This window comes from Fundulus heteroclitus, chromosome 10, assembly GCF_011125445.2.
Source record: "Fundulus heteroclitus isolate FHET01 chromosome 10, MU-UCD_Fhet_4.1, whole genome shotgun sequence".
Lineage (NCBI taxonomy): Eukaryota > Metazoa > Chordata > Actinopteri > Cyprinodontiformes > Fundulidae > Fundulus > Fundulus heteroclitus.
In genome coordinates, this window is record NC_046370.1 from 4,418,771 (window position 1) to 4,445,474 (window position 26,704).

The 26,704-nt window shown below is 37.7% G+C and overlaps 1 protein-coding gene across 1 annotated transcript in view; it reads right to left on the reverse strand.

Moving 5' to 3' along the window:
* Positions 1 to 26,704, reverse strand: part of nrg3b (neuregulin 3b) — a 340,120-nt gene that overhangs the window by 21,322 nt on the left and 292,094 nt on the right. The window contains exons 5-6 of the mRNA XM_021307904.2: positions 23,457 to 23,559; positions 12,876 to 13,002 (exon numbers count right to left, since the gene is read on the reverse strand). Of these exons, the coding sequence (XP_021163579.2) occupies positions 12,876 to 13,002; positions 23,457 to 23,559 (230 nt within the window). The remainder of the gene's footprint in view (positions 1 to 12,875; positions 13,003 to 23,456; positions 23,560 to 26,704) is intronic.

A 26,704-nucleotide genomic window follows, 5' to 3' on the forward strand; every position in this document is an offset into this window, starting at 1 on the left:
GGAAATCTTGAAAGCCTGAGAACGCCATACCAACTGTGAAGTGTGGGACTAGTTGCTTATTGGCTACTGTCTTTCTGCTGGAGGGACTGGTGCACTTCTCCAAGCAGAAGCCATCATGAGGAGAGCAAATCATATGGAAGTATTAGAGCAACATTTCAGGATATCAGTCGTGAAGTTAGGCCTTAATTGCAAATGGGGCCTTCAAATTGTCAATGACCCTTAAGCATATTTTCAAACTAGATACAGTCAACAAAGTCAACAGTTTGGATTGGCAATCATAAAGCCCCCATGTCCATCACAAGGAGATGAAACCTGAAATTGTTTTGTCAGGAACAATGGGCCAACAATCCATTAAAACATTAGAAGGTTGGATACCCAAAATGTTTGAGCTAACTCATACAGTTCACATACAACTACTAAGGATATGTATGTGCACTTCAGAATTTGAAAAGCAAAAAAAAAAAGAAATGTTTATTTACTATGTTTTAGGGCAAATATAGTTTTTCATTTTTGATTTAATGTCTGAGAAAAAACAAGTTACGCATCTTCGTTTCAATTTTATACGTAATGTCCCAAGTCAGTGTTCTTGTGGACCCAAACTCAAAGAGTAGAGGTACACATGAAGAACTGATTTTAATAGTAAATGCACTCTAGAAAATAACAAAACAGGCTGGTAGCACCAACAAAGCATTTGACCCTGACAGAAAAAAATGACTTTTTATTTGGGGAGCCCAATTCCTGACATGCCAGACAGGTATGTTAATGAACTGATGCGAGAATGCTGGGAGCTGAGACACTGAGGGAAACTACTCAGAAAACTACAGAACTGTTTTGACTACAGAAAACAATTCCAAACTAAACGTAGTTAACACTAAAAGAAATACAGAAAATAACACATAAGCTTAAAATACTACCTGTCGTGACACATAATGGCTTTTGAATAGTACTAGTAATAATGTCTGGCTTGGCTGAAGTCTAGTCAGGTGGAGGATGTCCTCTTGCTGATGTTTTCTAACTCACTCAGGCAGACAGTCCTTAATTACATTTTCAGCTGCAGATTAAGAGGAGTGGGGCGGCACTGCAAGCGTAAACTTCACGCTGGCCCTCACGGCACTTCTGCTACTCTCAAGAATTAATCCAACACGAGATTACATTAATAGCTTCCTGGGAAATTTCCTCCTTTAATTCTCACCCTTTATTCTTATCAGAAATAACACCATTATCTTACAACAGGCCACAGTCAGAGCTCAAGCACACCAGTCACGGATGCCCCAAGAACCCCTTTGTAAAGTCTTGAGATAATTCTGTTATTCTCGTTGCAGTACATCCTGAGCTGCCCTCTTTCTCTCTCTTTCTGAGTGTGTGCCATTAAAGCGGTTGCATGTGACTTAGAGCTGGTTGGAGGGGTCTCATTCCTGATAAGCCCCCTTTTCCCCCACCCTTACAGCGTTGACTCCCAGAGGGAGCTGTTACCGCTGCTCACCGGTTGTGCAGGAAAATAGCATAATTTCGACCACCCTCTCATATGCCCCGCGGGTGGAGAATGCTTCACGTTCTGAGACAATTGCCGCTGCAAAGTTTCCTGCAGGATGATATCTATGTCAGGGGATAAAATAAATAGCTTGTGGCAAACAATGGCAGACCTGCACGCCACAACCCATTTCGCTTGTTCCATCCTATCTGGCTTTTTGTCTTTTTGTGTGCCACTTGTGAAAGCATTCGATAAACAGCGCATTGTGGATTCTTTTGAAGGGTGAGGAAAACAGAAAACGCAGGAGCCTGAGAGAGTAACAGTAAAATCCATCAATATGTTGACTGTCGCAGCAATAATAAGTGGAAAATAACCTATGCATTCAGAGCAGCAATAATCTCTCATGGAATACTATCGAGTCACAGGTCCTGAACTGTACATAATAGGATATTTGCCCATTCCTAAACAAGGACGGTCATAGCGCCAGTAGCATAAACCAACACAAGATATTACAGCCAACACTGAGCATATGTCAGCTGTACCTGCAAGGATGTGACTAATGCTGACCGAAAACACAATTTTAGCTCCTATCAAAATGTTAATCAGTTATTTTAGAGATGGAACATGACATGCACATGGACTTCGAGTTGGCCACATTATTCAAGGTGTCTCAGTTTGCTATCCCAGGACATTGTTGCTGTTAATTATTTGGCCAATAAATTAAAGCTTCTGCTATGAGACCCCTTTATTGGGTATAGCCTACCTTGCGAGTATTGTGTTAGACCACCTTGCACCTTCAGAACTGCTTTATTTTTTTGTGGCCAAGATTCAACAAGGAGTCAAAAACTGTCGTCCGAGATTTTGGTCCCTATTGACATGATATCACTCATTTGCTCCAGGTTTGCCAAATACATTTCCATGACAACGCTCCGGTATCCTCACAGCCTAAACGTGATCCATTGGGTTTAGATATGGCCACTGGTGTATACTGAACTCATTGTCATGTTTAAGATTCAGTTTGAGATGATTTGAGGTGTGTGAAATGGTATATAATCCAATCAGAGGGTGGGTAAACTGTGGTACTAAAGAGTTGGTCATGGTCAGCAACAGATGGAAATAGGTTGTAGGGTTCAAACTATACCCAATTGGTAGTAAGGGCTTGCCAATATGCTAAGGAAATGTCCTCCAGACCATTGTACCACCACTACCAGTCGGAACTGGTGATGCAATGCATCCATGGTTTCATGTTGTTTTTGTTTTGCTATTTGAGTTTTCCTATTTAGTTTTGACCCAAATGCCTGAATATTACAACTGAAATTAAGACATATCAGCTCTGGCAGCATTTTCCAATATATTATTGTCCAAATTTGAGCCGGTGTGAATATTATCCCCCGTTTCCTGTTCTTAGTTCAGAAGAGAGGCACACTGGCTTCTGCTGCTGTAGCCGATCCACTTCAAGGTGTGTTCTAAGTTCAGAAATGGTGTCCTGCATACTTTAATCTTAACAAATGGTTATTTGAGACACTGCAAAAAGGGAACTAAAAGTAAGCAAACCTTTCTTGAAATTGGTGTATTTGTCATCTGAAAGATGATGGAGGTGAGTTGTTCCTATTTTAAGTGCAAAAAACGTATTCCATTGGACACTACACTAATTTCAGAAAAAAATACTTAATACTAGGTCCCTTTTTGCAGAGAGTTGACTTCCTATCATCCTACACGTGACTGACATCTTACATTAACAAGACACTTTCATTCTCACAAGCGCAGCTCATTGGATATTTTTAGAAAACACTTGGAAAGTAAAAATACGAAATCATTTCTTTTTTTGGAAGGATAAGGACCCATAAAATATGGTCAGATCACCACAGAAATGGTTCCTCGGATATATATTAAGCCTTCCTCGTTAACCATTTGTTGAGCAACAGTAGCTTTGGTTTGGCTATTAATAACTATTAATAAGTGCCCAGGGGAGTTATGGGCAAAGTTAGTAATTTGGATCAAAATTACCAAGTCGGGACCCCCTGATCTTCAGGAATTACCAGCCAAACAGCCACATCTGTTCATGTTTAGTATCTTTATGTATATTTGTTTTCTATTATTTGGATATTGTGTTCTATTTCTGTTACATCTCTCCAAGATTTACCCTTAGGTTGGATAGTTTCTGTGTATCTCAGTTCACCCCTGTTCATTTTAATTATGCTCCCTTCCACAGTCTGATTGTGCTCCCTCTGGTCCAGCTGCTTCACATTATGCTGTGATTAACTAACTATTGTCATTCTCCACTTGTCCCTCAGTATTCATGCTCACTGGTTCTGATTGTACCCGTCTGGATCGTTATGTTGTTAGTCATTGTGACGCTACCAAGATCCAGTCTGCAATCTCCCTTTCTCTGGCACTGCATATGTTTAAGTACAACGTCTTTGAAAACTTGCAACTCCAGACTATTTTAAAATTTCCCTTCATGCAAGACAACATTGCCCTGAAGCACAAACAAGTCAGAATATGCTAAAATCATATTTCTACAACATTTGGAAGACCAAACTTTACTCTGGGGTTCTTACCTTTGCCTGACTCCATGAAGTATGCATGCCTTGTGCTCACTCCTGAGATTAACTTTGTCGCTTTTTCAAAGGCTATACTAATCATTATTATTTTACTCAGCCTTATTTAGCCAGGAAGATCCAATTTATATGAAACATATTTTCTAACAAGAATTCTAAGACACCTAGTTAGCACATCTTTAGCTTCCAGCTGTTTGAAACAGAGTTTATCTTCCTTGCAGTTTATTTTCGCTTATTGTTGCTTGTTTGTTTCAGTGAAGTGCATCCCATGGGTCTGTTATTATTTCAGACACAGTTTTAACACCCCAAGAGTCGATTTAAATATGATGCATAATGTGTTCAAGAGTACACAAATTGTACTGTTTTTAAAGTAGTTTGAGATGAGAACTCTTTGGTGACGTACATCTATCGTCAGCATGCATTATCAGCTGCTCGCAAGTTTCCATTTGCAGTGAAGTGCATCAGCGCATCATATTTAGATGTTTAATCTAAGCCAGAATTATTATATAGATATACATATATACATATGTAGACAAATGTTATGTGATATGTAAACATGTTCTGTAAATGATTGACATCATACTTAACAATAAGGGTGGGTAATATCTTTACTTTTAATATATACTTTTAATTATTTTATATTGCACTTACATTCAGTGGTGGTTCTAGACCAAATTTAGCAGGGGGGCCAGGGTGGGGCCAGTGTTTTTCACAAGGGCACAGAACAAAAGATTGGGAATAAAAGCCTAAACAAGTCAACATTTCATTGTTTAATATATTAAATAAGCGAAGCAAAGAGACAATTGTGGCTCTGAAACTGCAGGTTGCAGACTCCTGATCTTTTCTCAATACGGTGAGAGCTTAATGTGAAACAGCTAAATGTTTTAATTATTGTTATTTTTATCTATTTATTTTTTAATTATTTTGTTATTTTATTATTGGGTAAAACCATAAACGTAAAAAAATACAACTGATCCAAATGACCAGTCAGTCACGGTATCTTTGTCAGCATTTATCATCCTAAGAAATTTAATATCATGTCTTTAGTACAGGGGCCATAACAGGGGCCAGGAACAGTTCTGCAGGGGCCCTGGCCCCTGTTGGCCCCTGTCTAGAACCGCCCCTGCTTACATTTCTGTTTCTCTTTCTGTCTTCTGTTTTTACCCGGAGCCTTGGCACAGAATTTTGCTCAAATGTACATTGTTGCCGTTCAACAGCAATAAACTCTAAGTCTAAATATGACAAGAATCTAATGTTTATCACAATTTCCCATAGAAGAACATCATTGTGGTTTATACAAGTATGTTTACCCCTTGAACTTTTTTTTCTTTTTTTACCTTTTGTCATTTTAAAACCACAAACTCGATTGTGTTTTATTGGAATTATATTTGCTAGCTAGACCAATGAAAAGTAGTGCATAATTGTGAAGTGGGAGGAAAAGATACGTTATTTTTCATGTTAAAAATTTAAAAAATGTTAATAACTATTTGTTTGTATATTTTAATCTCAGTGTAAATACAGCTGTACCAAACTAAAGGTTAAAGCTGGGCTAGAATATTAAATAATATTCTGACCATGAGCAATTCACTGGTCCCTGTTCAATCCATTATCCATATATGGACAGATTGTAGCACAACTGCAAACCTACAGAACTCTGGGAAATCCGGGTAACTTTGGAGGAGCTGCAAAGATCCACAACTTTAACTTTACGCTTTATGAATGCATGTTCTTTTGTGTTGTTTTATCATAGTACGTCCCAATAAATACACTGAAGTTTATGATTGTTGTGTGACCAATTACCAAAAAACATTCATGGGGTATAAATACTTTTGGAAGGCACTGAGGTCCTTATAGAAAAACAAAATAACTAATTTGGATGAAAGAAAACTTCTGAAGAGATTTCAATCTGCTCACATTATTGTGCCAAACTGTGTCAGGTACACCTTAAATTTTTTAACGACTAAGTATGGTCTATCTCAGATTGTTCAAACTAAAACACTGTACTTTGATTTAAAAAAGTACACCATGTCAATAACACGCATGTAAAAATCGCCCGTGTCACATAAAGGTTAGTTTACAAAACATTAAGAAAATCTAATTAAATTAGGAAAATAAAATAAAACTGCTGCATCACTGCACAATCATAAGGAAGTGAATGAGTCTGTAGTATAGAAAATATCATTGTCTCTCCTTTGACAGACAATCTAATCCTTAAAAATACAATGCTACAATATCTCCTATCTGGTGTCAGAACTGTACGGCACAAAAAGTGCAGAGTGATTTCATGCAAATCAAGGAGATCATCCTTTTTACATTAATGGTTAAATGGGTTCTTGGTGCATGCAAGGGACATTTGAGCCATAATATCTCTATTGGTTACAAGAACTGCAGGTCATAAAAGCAGTCATTAATGTTAGCCGGTGTAGAACCTTTTCCCCCTTATCGTTTCATATCAATTTCTATCCCTAACTCTAATTTGGGTGTTTCAATATTCAAAGCAAAACATTAGGTGACAAAAGTGTCTTGGTGTCGTGTTTAAACAGCAACAAGCCGACGTTAATGGGCACCATTAACAACATAATTACAATCTCAAGCTCATCACAATAATTGAGCTTGGCTTACTTGTTGCAGATATTTGGCTGCTCCTTCTTTCCTTGTGGCATCCTTTTAGTTGCCATTTGCCTGTGGTATTCCATTGGGATTAGTTGGTTGAGGGGGTTCCGGTCTATGCAGAGAAGCAGTGGGGACAAACCAACCACTTGATGTATGTCCCATTTAATAAAGACTTGCCCAACTGGCTCAAAGCTAGCCTTGAGAGTTGTCTTCCATAGCTTTGTGGAGTTTGCAGCAAAGCAACAATATACAACTTCAGGCATTCTACATGAGTGGCATTGAGTCGTAGGCTTTCATGTAATCACTCCGGGAAGTGCACAGGTTTCTTGGCCTGGTTCTGGAGTCTTGAGTGACTGTACTGTCAACCAGCAGCTGGTTTGTATTTCTGGTAATTTTATGGGGGCATTTTTGTGTCTATTGACCCATGTGCCTGCCTGATGGGAGCTTCCATGTTGGAGACATAGGCTATAGGTAGATTGTTGAATAGGATTGATTCCATCTGGAGATCTTTCATTAGTAGAACTTCTCGGCCATTGGTATGTCATTCAGGGTGGGTCCCATTCCCCAACTGTGTGTTAATTTGTGTTTCTTTTGTTTTGCTTCAGGTTATCGTGCAACAAAACACTCACATAACATGATGTAACCACCCTAACCTTACAGTTTGGATGGTGTTGTCAGGTGTGCAAATTTCCCACTTTTCTTCCAAAAATAAAAATGGTCATTATGGCTAAACACTTTTTGTTTCATATCACAGGGTATCTCTCCAAAAATGGGAGTTTTATCCATGACTACAATTGTAAACTATAATCCAGACTTTTATGTTGGCTTTGGAGTAATGGCTTTTACATTACTGTGTGGCCTTTCTCTTCAGGTCACCGTCTTACCAGATTCATTCTGAATCTTTAAAAAGTCTTTTGGATATTGTACCCAAGCTTGAGCCAGACTTGTGGACGTGCACAATTGTCTCCTAATATCTGCCCTGATTTCTCTTGATTTTCTAACAATTTTAAACAAGGAACCAGTGTGTTTATAGGGTTGGCTAGCCACAGACTGGATTCCATTTGATTCAGTATTGTAAATTAACCAATCAGATGCTCACAAACCCATGACATCATAGTGTGGGTTCCGCCAAATTGTTTCGATGTGTTTTAACGTTTTATGTGAGTAAACAATAACAGAAAGATGATCTTTTTCAATATTCAAGGAGCAAACATAAATACTTTTATATTTATGTTTAATTATAAAATTAATGTTAGCATGTCATTAGTAATGTGGCATTTTCAAACCATAATTCATTACTTTTTTAAGATTTATTTCATCCAGAAATAGCGGCTCTTTGTGCTTTTAGGGGAACCTAAAATTGTACATTTTGCAAAAAAGTTTCCTCAAAACAGCTTTGAACAAACTTTTCTGGTGAATCAAAATTCTATTAAAGATTTGGTAGAGAGAATGTGAAAAGTAACTGAAGTGACATTTTTTTTTTTTAAATTGAAAGATTCTTTGTTCTGGTAGAAAGGCATTCTTGATTAAATAAGGCATTGAAAGGAATTTTTTTAAGATGAAAACATCCAGTGTTTCATCACAGCACAGAACAAGCCTCATTCTAATCTGCTGATTAAAGCAATAGAAGCAGGGGGGGAAAAAATCATTGAACTTTTGACAAATTTAACATGAATTTTTTTTTTCCATCCAAGCAAATCCATGACGTTTAGGATGTAGGTGGATGAAATGACCCTTGCATAAAGGCAAGGCTGATGGCCAGGTGTCTATTTTGGGTTCAGCAGCCTCTCCGTTGTTCTAGACTTGGAGTCTTGCTCCAGTAATCATTATGTCAAAGTCATGTCAAGGTACCGCATTGCACTGAAACATTTGGGATTATTACACAACAACTATCTTTGTCAAAAGCACCTGAATTCATGCAGTGACACATTGCTGGGGGCATAAAAGAAAAATGGAGCGGCGCATCATTTTACCACGTAGGACAATGACCGAAATGGACTTTGGTTTTATTCGTTCCTCTGCACCTGCCTCAGCAGAGCCAGAGCTTTGTTTCTGCCTCGCTGGTCTCATCCCCGGCAAACCGCTTAAAATGCACACACAGAGAAAAAAAAACAACAAAAACCCATCCATTGTGTTCTGAGGCTGAGTTATGCAGCAAATGTGTCTGAGCCTCCTCAAAGAGCACACCGCTATGTTCCTCCTTGTAGATTTGTTTCATTTTATCCGTGCAAACTTAAAAGAAAAATGGGGAACTGGTTGGACTGCGCCACCCACGGAGCGTGTTCTCTCCCTGGATCATTTCAAGCTGTGGGAGTGGGAGGTGAGAAGCAGTGGTCTGGGGGTCTCTGTCTCAAACCTATGGAAAAAAATGGCTCTCTCTTCCTAATCTTTTATTCTTCTGTTTAGCTCGTGCCCCCCGCCTGAGTACTTATAGCCAGTAATCTTTCACATCCCTCCTTAAGCTTCCTTCACACTGTTCAAAAATAGCCTTTTTTTTTGTTTCTGTGTTGTTGCATTATTATTGTGTTTCATTTCTGACATTGCCCTTCTCCCAGCTTTCTTTCCAGTGTCCAGCAATGACCGGATTTTCAGGCTGGAAACTGATTTTCTATCTCTGCTGTGCCTCACGCATTCATATCACAGGCATCTTTCATTCCTAGTATTGACATTTATTATATGTGCAATATATTACGGTTGAGTAAGAGAGGACATTTGCAAATGTAAACATACAGCATACACCTACTTGCGTATTTGTTTTTAGTAGTGCAATAATCTGAGCTCGGATTTTTAAATGAATGGGGGGGAAAAGCTTTCAGATTCCCCCAGCTGCAGTTCTGTGGGAGGAGCTAGCTTGAGGGGCGTTGGTTTCTGGTGGTTGACATAAGACACTGTTAAATTATTAAGGACCCTCAGTCAGCTCGGGCTGACTACAGATGAGGAATTTCTTGCAACAAATACAGCCCCGGCCATATTTCTCAGTACTCCTGGTTGAGATATGTAAAAAACCATTACATTCAACTGTTATTGCAGAAATATAATCTCCTCCCTGAAAATATTTTAGGAATCTAGTTTTTAACATAAATTTATCTATAAAGTGAAAGAAGAGTATTACTTTTCAAGCTTGTTTCTACATATTTTCCTGTAGAATATGCAAAATGCACAGAGTTTATAGTTTCCCTGTATCTTATGTGTCTAAACTTTTAGCTCTTTTCGTTTTTGTCTAATTCCTATACCAGTATTGATTGAGATACCGTTTACTGCCATCTGTGTGTCAATTTCTTGCAGCTGGAACACATGAATTTCTCTGACGTGGGATCAATAAAGTGTATCTAATCTAAAAGAAAAAAAAACTTGTCAAGGGATAATAGTTTTTGACTAAATCAGATATGGCAGAATTATTGTTCTGTGTAACAACATCTTTTGGATCTTATGTGCTCTACCAGTGGCATGATGCTGCAAAGCAAATTACCAAGTGAACAAAGCAATGGTGTATGATTTCTTATATGTTCATCTCAGTCCCCAGATCAATGAAAACCAGTGGGGTCAGCATAAGAGATAAGTGTAGTTAAAGTATATTCAGCTAATATTTTTGGGGGTCTCATACCATCTATACTGCTATTCTGTTGTATGGGAGTTAACAAGTCTGGGAACCACTGGAGATTGTTCAAGGAGGAATGGTCCAGTCTTGAGAGATGTTAGAAAACAGGGAGCCCGTGTAGCCTGTGGCTTCTTTTGCTCTCCCCTCTGGTTCTTAACAATGAAATGAGCTGCGTTTGTTTTTTATCTATACAGAAAAGGGTGTTATAGTTGTTGTTCTCAGAGGTGGGTAGTAACTATTTACATTTACCCTGTTACATTTACTTGAGTAACTTTTTGAACAAAATGTACTTTTAGGAGTAGTTTTACAGCACTGTAAGTTTTTTTTTTACCTTTTACTTGGGTAATATAATTAAAAAAATACCGCTACTCTTACTAGAGTAAAATTTCCGGCTACTCTACCCACTCTGAGTAATTTCATTGAGTAAAGAGCAGAAACCAGAGAGACACAGCCACGGTTTATGTTAAAGTGTGACTTCTTGCACGCTGGCTTTGTTGCTTTAATGTTATTCTCTACCTTTTTTTTTTCATTCTCTACCTGCTGGGATCACTGAGCCATCTGGAGGTCAAGTGAACATGCACTGAACAGTAAATATAGCCATTGGACAAACATCATGCTGTTCTAACATACAGTATACATTAGCTGCTGAAATTATTGGCTTCATTGGTGTTATGTTGAAACAAATTCAGAGAGGTGTTTCTCTTGTCTTAACTTGTCATTTTGGTAATTGTTATTTTTAGTATTTCTTTTTTTTTTTGGTCTTTAAAATACCAGAATCTGTACTTTACATTTTGTCTGTCCGTTAACATCACTATCAAATCTAATATAGTGATTAGTCAGTCAGTACTTGAGTACCTTTCCCACCGAATACTTTTTTACTCTTACTTGAGTAATTTCTTGGCTGGCTACTTTTTACTTTTACCTGAGTAAAAATATGTTGAAGTAGTGCCACTCTCACTTGAGCAAATTTTTTGTCTACTCTACTCACCTCTGGTCGTGCATGTTTTTATGCAAGATCTGCATAGTATGTGCACAACAGAACAACACTAATAGTACAAGACTTTTTAAAAATCACTAGTTATTTAGCTGCAAACAACATGCTTTATCTTTTGGGTATGCTACCCATTTTTCTTTGTATTACTTACATTTGGGAAGAATTTATTCACGTGACATCATTCTTGTCTTATAGTAGTTTGTTTTTCTTGGGTCTAAACTCTAATAATAGAATTAAAATTGATCAACTGTATAACTTTAACAAAAAAAATAAATACATTGTAAATATTTAAAGAATTAGAGGATCAGGACAGAGTGTGATTCTGGAGATATTTTGTAGCAGAGAGGGCAAAATGTCTCATTGGAATGGAAAAGTTGCTGACACCTGTTATAAGAGCAGATTAAGTGGCTACTGATTAAAAAAAAAGAGTTTTAGAAAGTACTCACATGTATCAATAATTGCACACACCACCAGTAATTTTGTTGAACAAAATTATTTCTTGTTTATTTTTTTTCTCTCTTGATAAAGTCCCCCCCCCCCCATTTTGAGGTGCTTTTATTCATGTTGTCTGATTATCAAAAAGTAGTAAATGCCAAGGTATTGGGTGCCATCGGAGGAATGAGGCCCTACCATACCTTTGAAGTCCTGCCTATTGCAGGAATTGCTAAGGATTGGTAATTTTCTCTCCCACCTTGGGGGTAGGTGTATGGGAGTATAGTGGGATGAAAAAATAGTGTTCATTACAACAGCTGAAAATAATAGAGGGAATTTTAAAAGTAACACAAAAAAAAAGCATCTTAGTTAAGAAAAAGCGTAATAGTAATAAAAAAGGAGGTGGAATTCAGCAAATTGCGGCTGCATTACAGTGTGTGATTGCACTCTTTTGATGAGACCTTTGCAAGTGTGCATTAGAGTGCAATTACCTTTCTGTGAAGCTTCATCATGTGCATCCCCTGGTGCTTTGGAGGTCAGTTCTCTTGCTGGTTTATAGCTGCTTTTTCTCTGATGCTAGTACCCTGCACTGCATTTTCTCCCTTCACTCTTATGGAAAATGGGTCATATATTACTAATGCTGTTTCTCGTCTCTCTCCGAAAAGTCTGTGCTCTGATTTTATTCCCCTCGTCTACAGTTTTCAGCACCTTTTTGTTGCTTTTCTTTTCTGAGGGCTGTATTGTGTCCAAATGTCTTAATTCCAGTTCGGATTTTCCTGCAAAATCACAACAGTTACAACAACAACGTGGACTCGCCCGTACGCTGAATCTTTTTGGCTTTCCCAGCTTGCCGCTCTCTCATTGTGCATTCAGGAATCCTCCAAACCAACATCAATTATAAATTCCAATCCATGGTTTGTCACAGGGATCTGTCACTGTGAACACGACAGGCAGATTTTTCCTCTATAATGCACAGCACATTTATTTTAAAATATGATAGTGCCTCTCCTCCCTTGTTTAGATAGAAGTTTGAGCAAAAGGCTTCAGTCAGCAGAGAGAATATTGGGACATACATCATAGATCATCCTGTCAGGCCCTCTGAACTCTTTATTGTATATTTGAACACTGCTTATACAAAGATGAAATGGCAATAACGATGATTAAGGGGCAACTGGAAATAAAATCAATGGTGGTCAAAAGACTTACTTTTTGGAGATGAAGGCTGTATTGAATCCTGGGAGCAGACTTGGACATGAGGCCAGAGGCATTGACACTGCACTCTCTCAAGCTGCGGCTGTCGGAGAAGTGAGCCTGGAGCTTTTCCCGGTGTCTTCTGTAGAGGACAACACGTCCGTGTTAGAAAAAAAAGAGACGGCAAGATTATAGGAAAATTAAGAGATAATCACCACCCCTTAGTGTCTGTTTGTACAAGATGTGTGCCATTTGCCAGGATCCAGATATACAGTGCTTAGAAGATAACCAGAGTAAACACTCACTGCAGTGTACAAACTGTGATTTCCTTTACAAAGGAATAAAAAGCTGCCCAACCCAACCTGGCCCAATGTGTAAAAGTAACTGAGCATTTAAACCTAAAGAATAGTTTTGGCATCTTTGGCAGCAATACCATCGTGTGTTTTTGCAGTGACTGGCAATGTTGGCTCACTCTTCTTTGCAGGATTGTTTAAATTCAGCCACGCCGGGCAGTTTTTCAGAATGAGCTTCATGTCTGAATTTGTCAGGCTCTTCGGTAGGCCACTCTAAAACCCGATACACAGCCAGTGTTTTTGGTACAGAGCAGGATTCATGGTTACATCAATTGCGGCAAGTCTTCCAGGTCCATGAGCAGGAAAGCAGCCCAAGACTTTCGCACAACCTCCTGCGAGTTAGACTGAACTTTGAAATATATTTAGGCCCGATGTACAGAGAAGAAACCCTTCTGAATGTCCCAATTTTATCTAGTCGTTGTTGGATTAGTAACACTATCACTAACTAAGTTGACCAAAGTCTGTGGTGCTTTATATGTTGTTCTGTTTTTTTATTTGTTACCTCCTGTATAAATCACTCTTGGAATAAATATACTTTTTCCCCTCATTTGTGGAAAAGTGCCAAAGCCTTAGAAATGGCTTTCCAGATGGACATAGGTCAGTGACTTTGTTTGCCATTGGTGCTTGAATTCCTTTAGATCAAGGCATGACGTGTTATCTCTTAGCCTACTTCATGTTGACTGATTTCTTGATACCACAGGTCTGCCAGTAGTCAGAAATTAAACTCAGCTGTTTGTTTTTTAATAAAAAAAGTTGTTAATTGCAAGTATTTTAATATTTTAAAATAACTTTGCTACATATTAGCAGGTTGGTATGCATGTCATTTTCCCTTTATAAATTAAATCACTGTATTTAACCAGGCTATCTTTGTCTAAATTTTTTTTTTGATTATCTGAAAGGTTCAAAAGGAAAGAAGAAATCTATAAGGGGAAAATTCTGTTTCACAATATTATACCAAGGTTTTAAAAATGTTAGGATTTCAAATCTTGAAATCTACTCATTATGATTTTCCTAGGGTTTATAGGCTTTTTAATTAAACACCTGTCATTTGACACCTGACCCTATCCATGTGTTTCATCTGTTTACTTATTATCATCCTCACTCAGGTCCCTCAGTTCATCTCCCAAAGGCTGTTTTACATCAGTCTAACCGCTAACATGTTTTCACGCCCCTAATCCCCCTCCTTAATATTCATAGCCTATCGCTGTCGGGTCCTCCTCTTTTACTGGTCACCAAGCTTGTATCTGTTTTCTGTCCTGCTGTTTTTCCTCTTGTGAAGTTTGTCGGCTATTTTTGAATTTTATTACTTTCAGGGCTGCGCATCTTATATTGTTATGAATGCTTCGATTAAATCATGGTACCGCCTGTCTCCACTCGACGTTGGGATCCTACTCCACACCAAAACGTATCTTCTGTACGGAAGATAGCTGGAAAACGTTGCCCCTCCCTTGCCTGTTGCTGTGTACCGCAGGTCACTTTTATTTTCATACAGCAAAACCAGGAAAGATTTTCACAGACAAAAAACAAACAGGAAGAACAAAGTTTAATTTTAGTTAAATAAACAAGAACTGACAATCAAGACCTAAGGTCTTACTTTAAATTGCTTGCTTGAATTTTAAGTGTTATCTTAATTTTGGGCTTTGAAATATTTAGTCATTCAAAAAAATTTAATAACTTTAAAAAGTTAATTTATTTCACTAACTCAGTTCACAAACTGAATAACATATGAATACATTACACACAGACTGATATTTTCAAGCCTTTACTTTAGTTAATTATGATAAAATTTAACAGTATACTACATCAGAGCCATAAACACTGTTTAATGCAGAAATGTGGGCTTAATTAAAAGTATGTTTAATACCTGCTTGGAGGATGGGATTTTTCAAAGGTACTTTCAATCTGACAAACAACCCTCATCAGGATGCCTATTCTAATTTACAGAATAGGACCTGTTCTTTTAACAGCAAAGAATGCTTATTCTGCAAAGGGAGCTTTCAAAACACACAAGTTTTTTTTTCCCCCTAAAATCCACAAAAGTTCACAATCATGCACACAGGCTCATACATACATATATAGACTAACACTAACAGCTGATTAAATATATGTATTATATGTTTGATATCAAGGTTTTCTGAAGACCAATGCCAATTTCCCTGCCTATAATTGGAGCTACCGGCATGGACAGTTGTGATCAGAGCACTGCTGTTTAATGGTGTTGCATGGATAAATGTGTTTAGAGTTTGTTGATAGCAAATATTACAGCACTAACATTTGTAAGCCAAAGCTTGAAAATACATGCGGTGGCATGAGCCATGCTGATATAGTGAGAGGACCCTGCTGCAACAGTGGATCAGTTCTACATGTGGTCACATCCAACCATTACAACTCAGTGTTTTATACACAAAATGTTCTGTTTTTCTCGTTTCTGGTACAGTACTTGACTGGTTTAAATCCTACTTTAGCATGTCTTCCTTTTTTTTATAGAAACATGTATGTAAACATATCTACCAGAAAAGTATTTCTATTTACCTTTTTTAATATTTGTGTCTCTTTTTTGCACGTTTGTGCTAAAATTACTTCATTCAGAAGACGGCGGAACCGGAGTCAAATTCACAGATGTTTGAACCAACTTGACAATTAAAGCTGATTCCGATTCTTAAGCGTAAACAGTTCTATTTTTAACGTATATTACCCAACACTGTATAAGTAGGGTTGTATGCTTACATTTGAGCCTGTATGTAAGATATAGTTTATTCCATAATCAGTTCCACCTAAAAAATAGGGCTCAATTACACCAATAAAAGCCCTACATCTGGCAATCATGACACCGTATGTAAGCAAATATTTCATGCAAGTGTATGCCTGCATGCTAATTTATTCCCCCTAACCACCCTGCATGTAATCCCTAAACTGACATATGCAAAGGGTAGATAGAAGGTAAGCGGCATGTGCCTGCAGTGGTGTGTTATTTATACACAATGCCATGAGATCATGTAATCGTGCCACTTAGTGATTAAAAAGTCTTCTGACAATTGAAGACTTTTGCGACTACAAGATATGACAACATTTGTTCGAGGCTGCATGTCTGCAAGCGCCATCAAAGGTCAAAGATACAAAAGGAGCACGAGCGAGAAATGTCACTCACAAACAGGCTTTTCCTTCCAGAGCTGTGGCTGAAGGCTTCGATGGCACGGTGTTAAGGAAAAGAGGACAGCTCTAAGAGAGACGATGTCTTGCGCAAGAAAAATTTAATCAAGGCAGTGTACTGTGAAGCATCCACAATCTTATTTTAGTGAAAGATTGAAAGAAACCAGAGAAAAAAAATGAAAGTGGTGCATTTCGTTACAGAGGAAAGCAGGAGGAGAAAGTACGGTGATACATATAATCTAAAAAAAAAAAGCTAAGCAAATCCTCTTTAACACCGTTGTGCAGGTGTTAATTGATTCATCTGCAAAACCGCTGCATGCTATTTATTACCCTCTCGCTAACAATAGTTGTCACGGGCATAATACTTGTCATTGTGGCATGTAATGCAAGCTTGGGTTCGGTTCTCCTTTCTTATTGCAATGCAAGATAGACTCCTGTGATTTAGTCACTTATTTCACGTTGCTTTATCAAATATGCTCAACTGATTGGATCACATTACAGGTGCCATCTGTTTTCACTGAGCCTGGAAAATAGAGAGCTAGCTACAGTGAAACTGCAACCTGTATTAACTTGGAGAGCAATCTAAAGCCTGACTCATTTTCATAATTGGAGCAATTTAAGGTCTTACTTTTGTCTTGTTTAAGCTCCAGCTGTTCTTGTCTCACCTGATTCACTTGTATTATCTTTCAACAGCTTCCCTATGTCTTACTAGTTTTGCTTCAATGTTATATTTTAATTTTAACTGCCCATTTACTTTTTTTTTATATTGTGATATATGGTTATTTGCGCATCACTTCAAACAGCAAATTAAAGTTGGATTTTCTTTGTAAATGACTCAATTTAAATCTTCACGCTCAGTTTCCCATTAACATTGGGTCTCTCTTTTTTTCTCTATACCAAATAAACATGGACCAGTACTTCTGTATTAAACTGTGTACTCTGTGTTCATCTCTCCTATAGAAAGTGTTCCTGGACTAGTGCATCTGTGCTATGTTGGCTTTGTTTCTTATACAAAGCTGTTGGCGGAGCTACAGTCATTAAATATTTGTACTAGCCTTATTTGACTTTCCCATACAACATATCCCTAGTCTTGTGTTTCTGAATTTAGAAGTGTTTTTTTCCCTCTGGTATATACTATTACAAGAATGTATTGTGCCTATTACCTTTATGTATTGTTTTTTTTTTTCTTTAGAAATGTATCCTCTCCCAGTGCTTCTGTACTCAAATATCAGATCAAATAACCAACAATTGTTGCAATTAACTCTGTTTATATTGTTTTTTAATTCCCAAAGAAAGTGCCCCTGGTCACTCCCTTCCACGTCTAGCTCTGCTTCTTCTGTGGCCCAATTCTCACACAGCGCTATTTGTGCAATTAACTCTGTGTACTCTTATGCTCCCCCCCTTTTTTTTACTACGTATTTGTACTGCTTTTCTTTTCCACAAAAAGTACACCTGAACCAATGTGTCTGTATTTGTTCTTTGTCCTCTTCCTTTCCTAGCTGCTTGCCTGGTTTTAATGGAGGTCTCCCACTGTTTTTTGTCATATGCTCAAGTGCAATTATGTCAACCAATTTATTTATCCAGATGAGCCTCCTTAGTTACAGAATATAACTTTTAACAGCTGACATTATATGATCTACTAAATATGACTGTATTGTATGATAACTAGTTTTGCACTGGCCTGTGTGTGTGCTCTAAATCTGACAAAATGGTTAGATTTGAATAAATCACAATAATTTGACTTTATTTCAGACAAAATTAAATTCTGTTAATTCGGATATGAAATTAGCTATTGTGAAGAGGCACTATACAAATGAAAACAGCAGAATTAAATTTCAATTCCAAGACTTCAATAACAATTACTTTGTTTCTATTCTCCTAATAGCTGACTGAAGCATTTGCACGGAATAACAGATCTTGATACAGATTTGAAGGGACGTATGCAAAAACCCATGTTTAGGAAGTAATTAACCTAATTAAACCAGATGAAAGCACAGCATGTAACAGGAGAGCAGTAAAACACGCATTTATTGTTGTGTCTGTTTGAATTAAAGCATGTTCAGCAGGTCCACAGCCTAGCGCATTGTACTATTTAAATTATACATGACTTCCTGATAAATGAAGCCCACTTAATAATACATCTACAAGTGACAATGGATTTTTGGTACACAGTCAAACTATGACATGTTTTCAAACTTCTGTTTCTGACATCATTGTAAATATTTGTATGCTCACAAAACACTGAGTTGTGGCTAGAAGTTCCCATGTAAATACATATTTACACCCGTGATGAGTGAGTTAATTTAAATCAATAATCAGGTGTATATGGATTGGACATTTTTGTAGATTTTGTCAAATCTACTGTGAAATCTGAACTATAAATCTATGAAATATTAACATACATCCCTTTTAATTAAAGCAGCCATCAACACGCTCCTGGTACACTGATGGCTGCATGTTGGACCACTTTTTAGTACAGACTGGGTAGAAATCATTTAAGCTGTTCTCCTGGCATGGACCCCATTTTTAAGTGAACATGGGGGAGAAAAAAAAAAAAAGTGAACATGGAGGTAGTCCTCTCCATGATTCAATTCACCAAGGGTAATTTACCAGCACCATTGGCAGCAAATAAGGTCCCTCAGTATAATGCTACCACTGCCATGCTTGGTAGTTTTGACAGTGTTCTTAGGTTTTGATGATTTCACTTCTAAAAAATGTGAAAAATGCAAAATTCAGATGAACTTAACACTAGAACTCCCAAGGCAGTCATTTTGACTGTTTTCAGATTTTGAAGTCTAATAACTTTTTTTACATGAGTCTTACATTATCCATGCTAGCTGACTTTTCCTGTATCTGTATGTCCTTTATTTCCATATTGTTTTTTTAAATAAAATAAAAAACCAAATAAAAAATATCGTTACTTTTACCTTTGTCTCCCACACCCGTCATTTTGACGGCTCCGTTAGTTACATTCTATTTTATTCCCGCGGTTGAAACACAACGGGATGTTGCCTAGCAACCAGCATTCTAGCTAGCGCACCAAAGACCCGCTGGTGTGCGGCAAACCCTCCTCAGAGGAGGAGCCGCCTTTATTTAGGTAAAGAAAACGGTGTTAGGTGCTACAACACTGTACAAAAAACCGCTTTCATGATGCCTGTCACAAGTGCAAAAAGGTGGTGTGCGGGAAATGCACGGGGGATATCGTTGTGACATGCAAAAAATGTGTTTGATCGGTTTTCTAATCTTGTAAATATATCGTTTTGTGTAGATTTTTAATGTGTTCATTACAGTTTAGAACCATTTATTATTTTCAATTGTAAATAGTGATATCATTTCTTGTAACTTTTTTGGGTACCATAGTGTGTAATTTTATTTATAGTCTAATCTATTATTGCCACATTGCATTTTCCGAATTTATTATTTCCGAATTAAACATTTTAATTATAAACTTTTCTTGCAAACCTTTTTTATTCACAGTGTTATTTTCAGCACCATTTACAATCGTATATTATAAATAATTTAAGGAACAATTGTTGGACGTGGTAAAAATATATTTTGGACCTCATTTTTAGTTCTACATATCCACAATAGGCTTATAAAGCCCACTAGAACTATTACAGTTGATGACGTCATCACCAATGCCGCATTCCATTGGTCAGAATGTCACCCGTCAAATTGACTGCCAGTGGGAGTTCTAGGAGTATCGGAATTCTGGGAGTCCTAGTGTTAAAGGCCCACATTTGAAGCAACTGATTTTTTCTTGTGTAGCACCCTCTAAAGTCTATAGTGATGTAAAATTTGACAAATTCAGAGCGCGGACAATGATGTCCCAGTTTCCATCTTTTAATCAGCTAGATCAAAGGTGGGTCCTGCTCTGTTCTTAGCTATACTAACCAATTTTATTTCATTTGAATAATTTTATTCATGGGTAAAACATTGGCACACCAGGACATTGTTCCCATTACCCCGATTAAGCTTCCTGAATGGCCTCCCCACAGCCCCGAGCTTTAACCTAATTTATACACTTGTGCTCAAAAGTCAGACCTGTGGCAAAAAAAATCCATTTAAACTAACTTTGATAATTTCTGCAAAGAAGAATGGATAACTATCTCCTCAGAATAATGCCAAAAGCTTGTTGAAGGCAAACAAACGCATATGCTTAAGGCACAACTTGCTAGGGCACAATTTTATCATTATAAGCCTGCTTGGGCAAGTTGGACCCAGTGTGGCTTAGACAAACATCATTCAAGCCTTGAAAAAAAAAATAGTTGAATACATCATTTACCATCCCAGAACATTAATGTAGATGAGTGTATTTCAACCCCTGACCAGAACTTTAGGTCCTCTGCAGTTTTGTCTCTGCAGTATGGCTCTCACATAAAATCAAGATGAATAGCCTCCTCATGGTTAATCTCCTCTGTGACACGGTGTAACAAATTAAATTTTCCTCTTTTACTAAAGAACAGAATCAACTTCAGCATTAACAAGAAAATCCATTCATCCTGGATCCGCACTCCCTCAACATTTGAGTCAAAGGGAACTAGTTTAGCAACATGTGTGGGTTTAGATCATTTGCAGTACATTGAACCTCCTGGTGAGTGGTTGGTCACACTGACCGATAGGGCACTGTGCTACTTAGAGCACTGCTGTGCTGAAGAAAGGAAAAATGGAGGAAAACACTTCAGTTTATCAAGACCAATTCAATCAACACAGCCTAAGACTTCTTTTGTTTTCCTACATTTTACCTTACTTTGTGTAAATTGGTGGTGTGAATGTATCTTGCTGGCTCCTAAACCACTATTACATAAACACAGTTACCAGCAAAAGTATTCCCACCCCTTGAAACCTTCTCATATTATACTACAACCACAAACTTCAATGTACTTTTCTGACAAAAGTATATTTAATCTTATGGCCAATCATAAAAATTGTAGCATTGGCCAACGTAAAATGGCACATAACTGTGATATGGAAAGTAAATCACACCTTTTTAATGTTTCCAAATGAACTTGGCATGCATCTTTATTCTGTCCCTATCAGTTAATCCTTTGTGGAAGTATGCTTCGCTTCACTTACAGTTGTAAATCTTTTGGAGTATGTTTTTACCAGCTATGCATCAAAAAACCCAAGTTTTTGCAACTTGTTATTTTTTGCTAAATGCTTCAAGCTCAGTCAGATTGAATTAAATTGTGTTTATGAAAACCAAATTTCAAGTCTTGTCACATATTCTCACTTATATTTAGGTCTAAACGTTAAATGGACTTTTTTTAAATCATAAATAAGCTTGATCTAAACAATTTTGTCGTAGCTTTATGCTTGGCTCAAGTCTTTCACCTCAAAAAGGTTTTCTTCTAGGTTTTCCCTCCATCCATCTTCTAGTCAACTCTGATAACTTTTCTCTTTTCCTGCTGTACCACATGTTTCCCAAAGCATGGTGCTGCCACCACCAGGCATCAACATGACATGGGTGTGTTTAGTGTTGTCTGCATTTTCAGTTTTCAACCATACAAAATGCAGACCCAAAAGTTACAGTTTGCTTTCATCTGACCTGAACAGTCTTCTGCACGTTTGCTGTCACCTACATAGCTCATGGCAAACTTTAAACTTGCCTCCTATTATGGATTTTGTTCAACTAAAGGTTTCTTTGATCCACTCTTCCACAAAGGTCAAACTTGTAGAGTCTACAACTGTTAGCTATTCCAGTCAACAGAGCCGCCCATCTGGGCTGAGGATCCTTTCAGCTCCACCAGTGTTACCATTGGCTTCTCAGCTGGTTTTCTGATCAATGTTCCTTGCCTAGCCTGTCATAGCCCTGCCTTAATTCTTTTTATGCTTGACATCTCCTCATATCACGTCATTTTTGCTTCCATGCCCCTCCACATGGCAGAAAGTTTCCGCTCCGTGCACCTGGGGAAATGTCTAACCACGCGGACAGTCCTGCATGGAAAACATGGAGGACGAGCAGGCGCCCCTTCTGGCAGAGGTTTCGTAAATATAGAGATCGTTATGATTCGGCCCATAAACACGACGTGATCAACAAATTGTTAACAATTCCTGGACAGAAATGGCCGTCACTCTTGGAAGAAGTTGAAAGGCTTAAATGTTGGAAACATTTAATTCTACTTCATTGTACTTCTGAGTGTAGTGTTGTGAAGTATGCCTGCCGTAGGACCGCAACGCTGCCCTCTAGTGTCTGGGAGAAAAGTGCTACTTCACAGCAGAATATAGGTGCTTTACTTTGGATTTACACTGAGATTCGATTCCGCAAAGATGAACACTACTAATGAGTGAATTCTGAGGCAGTTGCTTATGCTAGAATTAGACTGATGTAACATTTAGGATCAGGTTGATCCTTAAGGTTAGGTTCATTATTTGACCAATTTGATTGGTCAGTCTAATCTATCTAAATTATTGTTTCGGTAGGAATTTGAATAATTGTGTCATTCTGTATAATTATAAATTATCAGGGCCAGTTTTTTTCTGGTAAAAAGGCTTTAGATTCTATTTGTTGTGAATTGGTGCTAAATAACCTAAACTGAATTCAACTTAATTAATGGGTGTCAAAGTTAAAGGTGCCTATGACAAATTTCTTACCACACCTTTCAGATCTTAGCTGTAAAAAATGTTGAAAGCCATGTTTTTTTTCTCTAAAATTACAAATAGACATGCATTTGTTTTGGTCACCCTCATAAGATGCTAATGAAATACATTCAAATTTGTTTTAATGACGTGATCAAATGTGAAAAAAAAAAAACAATGAATAGGAATACTTTAACAAAGCACTCTACTTTTGCCATGTTTTGGTGTTTATGACTCTCCCGTTGGTCTGCAGTAGACGTGTACTTTGTTTTACGCTGAGCGTTCGTGAGACACCTGCTTGCTAAAACCACTTTACGGATAAATCTTACATGAGTATCTGTCCCAAAAGCATCCCACACAATCTGGATTTGATGTTTAACTTTAAAAAAATAAATAAATAAAAAAATCCCCCAGCTGACTCACACATTGGGCTCTGTGCGATGATAATAAAGTGCCTCTTTCTGCACAGCTTGGGGCTTAGTCTGTTAATGTGGTTCTGGCTGGAATCACTCACTTGTTGCGGCGGTAGAGAGCCATGCATGCCACTCCGAGAAGACAGATCCCCGAGGCAATGCTGAAGATGGACAGCACCTGCCTCTGGTAGGTGTCACCACTCTCTGCAGAGAAGAGAGAATGAGATTTAGGACAATGAATATCCACTGTGACCCAAAGGAGTGCATAACAGGAAGAAGAGGCCTTCTGAATTAATACACCAAACGCAGATATCCAGCAAGTATCTGAATGAGCATGAAGCAGCCAATGTGGCTGTCAGTTAACATCAGTGTTTGAACATGGGCTAAGGACATGGCAGACACAGGCAGGGCTTGGTGGCATGTGATAACTGAAGTGCGATAACCATTTCGTTCAGGAAAACCCACCAGGGCACACCGATGAATTGTCTCCATGGGAAAAATCCACAGCATGGGTGTGTGTGCGTGTGAGTGCCTCGTCTGTGTTTGTGCTAAAGCTTTAAGACTGATGGCGACAGGGAATTAGTAGCAAATGAATGCTCCTGGAGCTCCTTGTCAGACCTCTACACATCAGCAGCAGAGTCGCCGGGTCAGGAGCAGCTAGGACAAGTGGCAGTTGATCCCAGCAGATATCTCTCTGACTTTACAGCTGCACTGCTTGCCACAGCACATAAATGCACGTTTGAAACTGGTGCTTGCGCTGGCTTATTTAAATATCGCATGATTCTACGGTCTTGAGATGAAAAATGCAGACAGTGCACAGCCTGAAAGGTGCTGCATCATAAATCTACCAATATCGCAGAGAACTCGGTGTAATTCTCACTTTGTCTGTAATTCATAACCATCAACACGAGCTCCTGTGCCTTAACTGAAGAACCTACAAACAAATAAAACCCCCCATGTGATTTCAACACGCTAACAACTGCCGGAAAAGGCGCAGAAAAAAAAAAACACACATCTATGAAACCTTTTCATGACCCTTCTCTGTGGATCCTGCTGCTGTCAACACAGAGCTGTCCAGGGAGACCCTCATCTGTGCTCGTCTGTCCTATTTTATCATCTTTCACGCAAACAGGAACTGTAACTGTTTATACCTCGCTCTAGTGTGCAACCGAGCACAGCATGTTACAACATTTTTATTCATTATGTTACTCTGCATGAGATTGGTGGTGCATTAGTGAACCAGCCGTAGTCTGTATCTTTTTTTTTCCCCCCTCATCTGTCACAGTATCTGCAGCACTTTTGATATGAGTCCAAACATGAAGAAATTCACATGAAGTCCTGTCATGTCTATGAAATACGTGGATTGTTCATGATGCACCATCATTACTTATATTGCACGTGTATAGGATAAAAGTCATTACTGTATAAGGACAGAGTAACACAACAGATCGTCCAGTCAGTGTGATCCAACACGGACCACCAGACTCGCGAGGTCGAGTATTCTCGCGAGGGTATGTACCAAGGCAGGGCAAGGCAAATTTATTTGTATAGGACATTTCAGTACAAAGACAATGCAAGGTGCTTTACATGATTAAAATATAGGAAAATAAAAACAGAATAAAAATAAATTGCTTATACAAATTGTGATGCATATGTTAAAAGAAATCATTGGCCCCTTGACTGTGTCATACCATACTTTTGTAGTTTTGGTAGTTGACTGACTTTTGGGTACAATAAAGACAAGAATAGTTTTTACCCACTGACATTATATACGTAGCTTCCGCCATGTTGAATGTGGCAAATCTGCTGTTATACTCAGACACTTAAACAGTATCAGAGGGATTTTAATCTCACAATATACCTTATATTTGGAATATTTTTATCTTTGTAATATTACAAGTTAATTTTTTCGTATACCTTTGGCTTCATTCTCCTGACTTTATTCTCGTAAAGAATGAAAATAATTATAAGAATCTAACCCGGCCCTATTACTCCAGGACTAAGGTAGTTCTGCGATTGGTGACTATTCTGGAAATGTTCCCCCTTAATTCTCATAATATGATGTTTTTCTCACAATATTACCACTTTTGTCTTTTTGTTTTACTTTATTCTCCTATGACTTTTTTTCTCATATTGGTAATTTTATCTATTTAATATTCCCCCAAAACGTCTGTTCCTAATCTGTGTCTATACCAGATCTTAAAAGGTTCACACGGTTTTATGAAATAATGAGGACCGCAATGTTTAGATTTCACCAATTGATTTTTATATTCATATCACACACATGTAAATTTTGAAGTATTTTAAATAGATAGATAGATAGATAGATAGATAGATAGATAGATAGATAGATAGATAGATAGATAGATAGATAGATAGATAGATAGATAGATAGATAGATAGATAGATAGATAGATAGATAGATAGATAGATAGATAGATAGATAGATAGATAGATAGATAGATAGATAGATAGATAGATAGATAGATAGATAGATAGATAGATAGATAGATAGATAGATAGATAGATACATCTACACATCTGGTCGTATAGTTATATATAAAGAAACGGCTATTTATTTATAGTACTTCAAAATCTACATATGCACATCTGTATCTAAAAATATCAATCAATAGCTCTCTGTTTTTCCAATCTCTATCAATTAATTTATAGATATTTCTTTACAGGTATATATAAACTCCATCTATATCTTTCTATCTAAAAACCTAAAACATATAAACAGAGAACATAGACATATTGGTGTTACCCTTTGAAACAGTCTTGCTGAAACAAATCTTCCAGTCTGTGAACCACTCAGATTTCTTCATACTTTTCATCAACATTCATCTTTATGTGTGCATGCTCTCCCAGGTTTTGCAGCAAGAAAATCCTTCCCACAGCAGGATGCTGTTATCATCCTGTTTGCCTGTTGGCTTGGTATTAATGAGCCAGTGCTGAAAATCTGCGTTCATCCCGATATACTGTGAGAATTCTGTATAGAGTTCTGTTTCATCAAGTGTTTTTTTTTAAGGCTAAAACTAATTTGCATTCCTTTTATTAAAGTCCCGGCAGACTGACATGTATCATTGGGTGAATTATGAGCCCTGTTTGGCCACTCTATACCATAAACACTTTATTGGTGAAAAACTGAGCTCGGGACCTTAAATATGGAGTAACTTTCATTGCAACCTATTGGTTGTCGGTGATTGGTTACCTGTTTTAGCTTTCATCAGAAATTATTACATTTAACTGGAATGTAGCAGCTATTTGTTCTGAAGATTTTCAACTTTAAAATTTTGAATTTGTTGCAAGTCAGTCAGTTTGGTTGAGCTGCACCCTCAGGCATGCA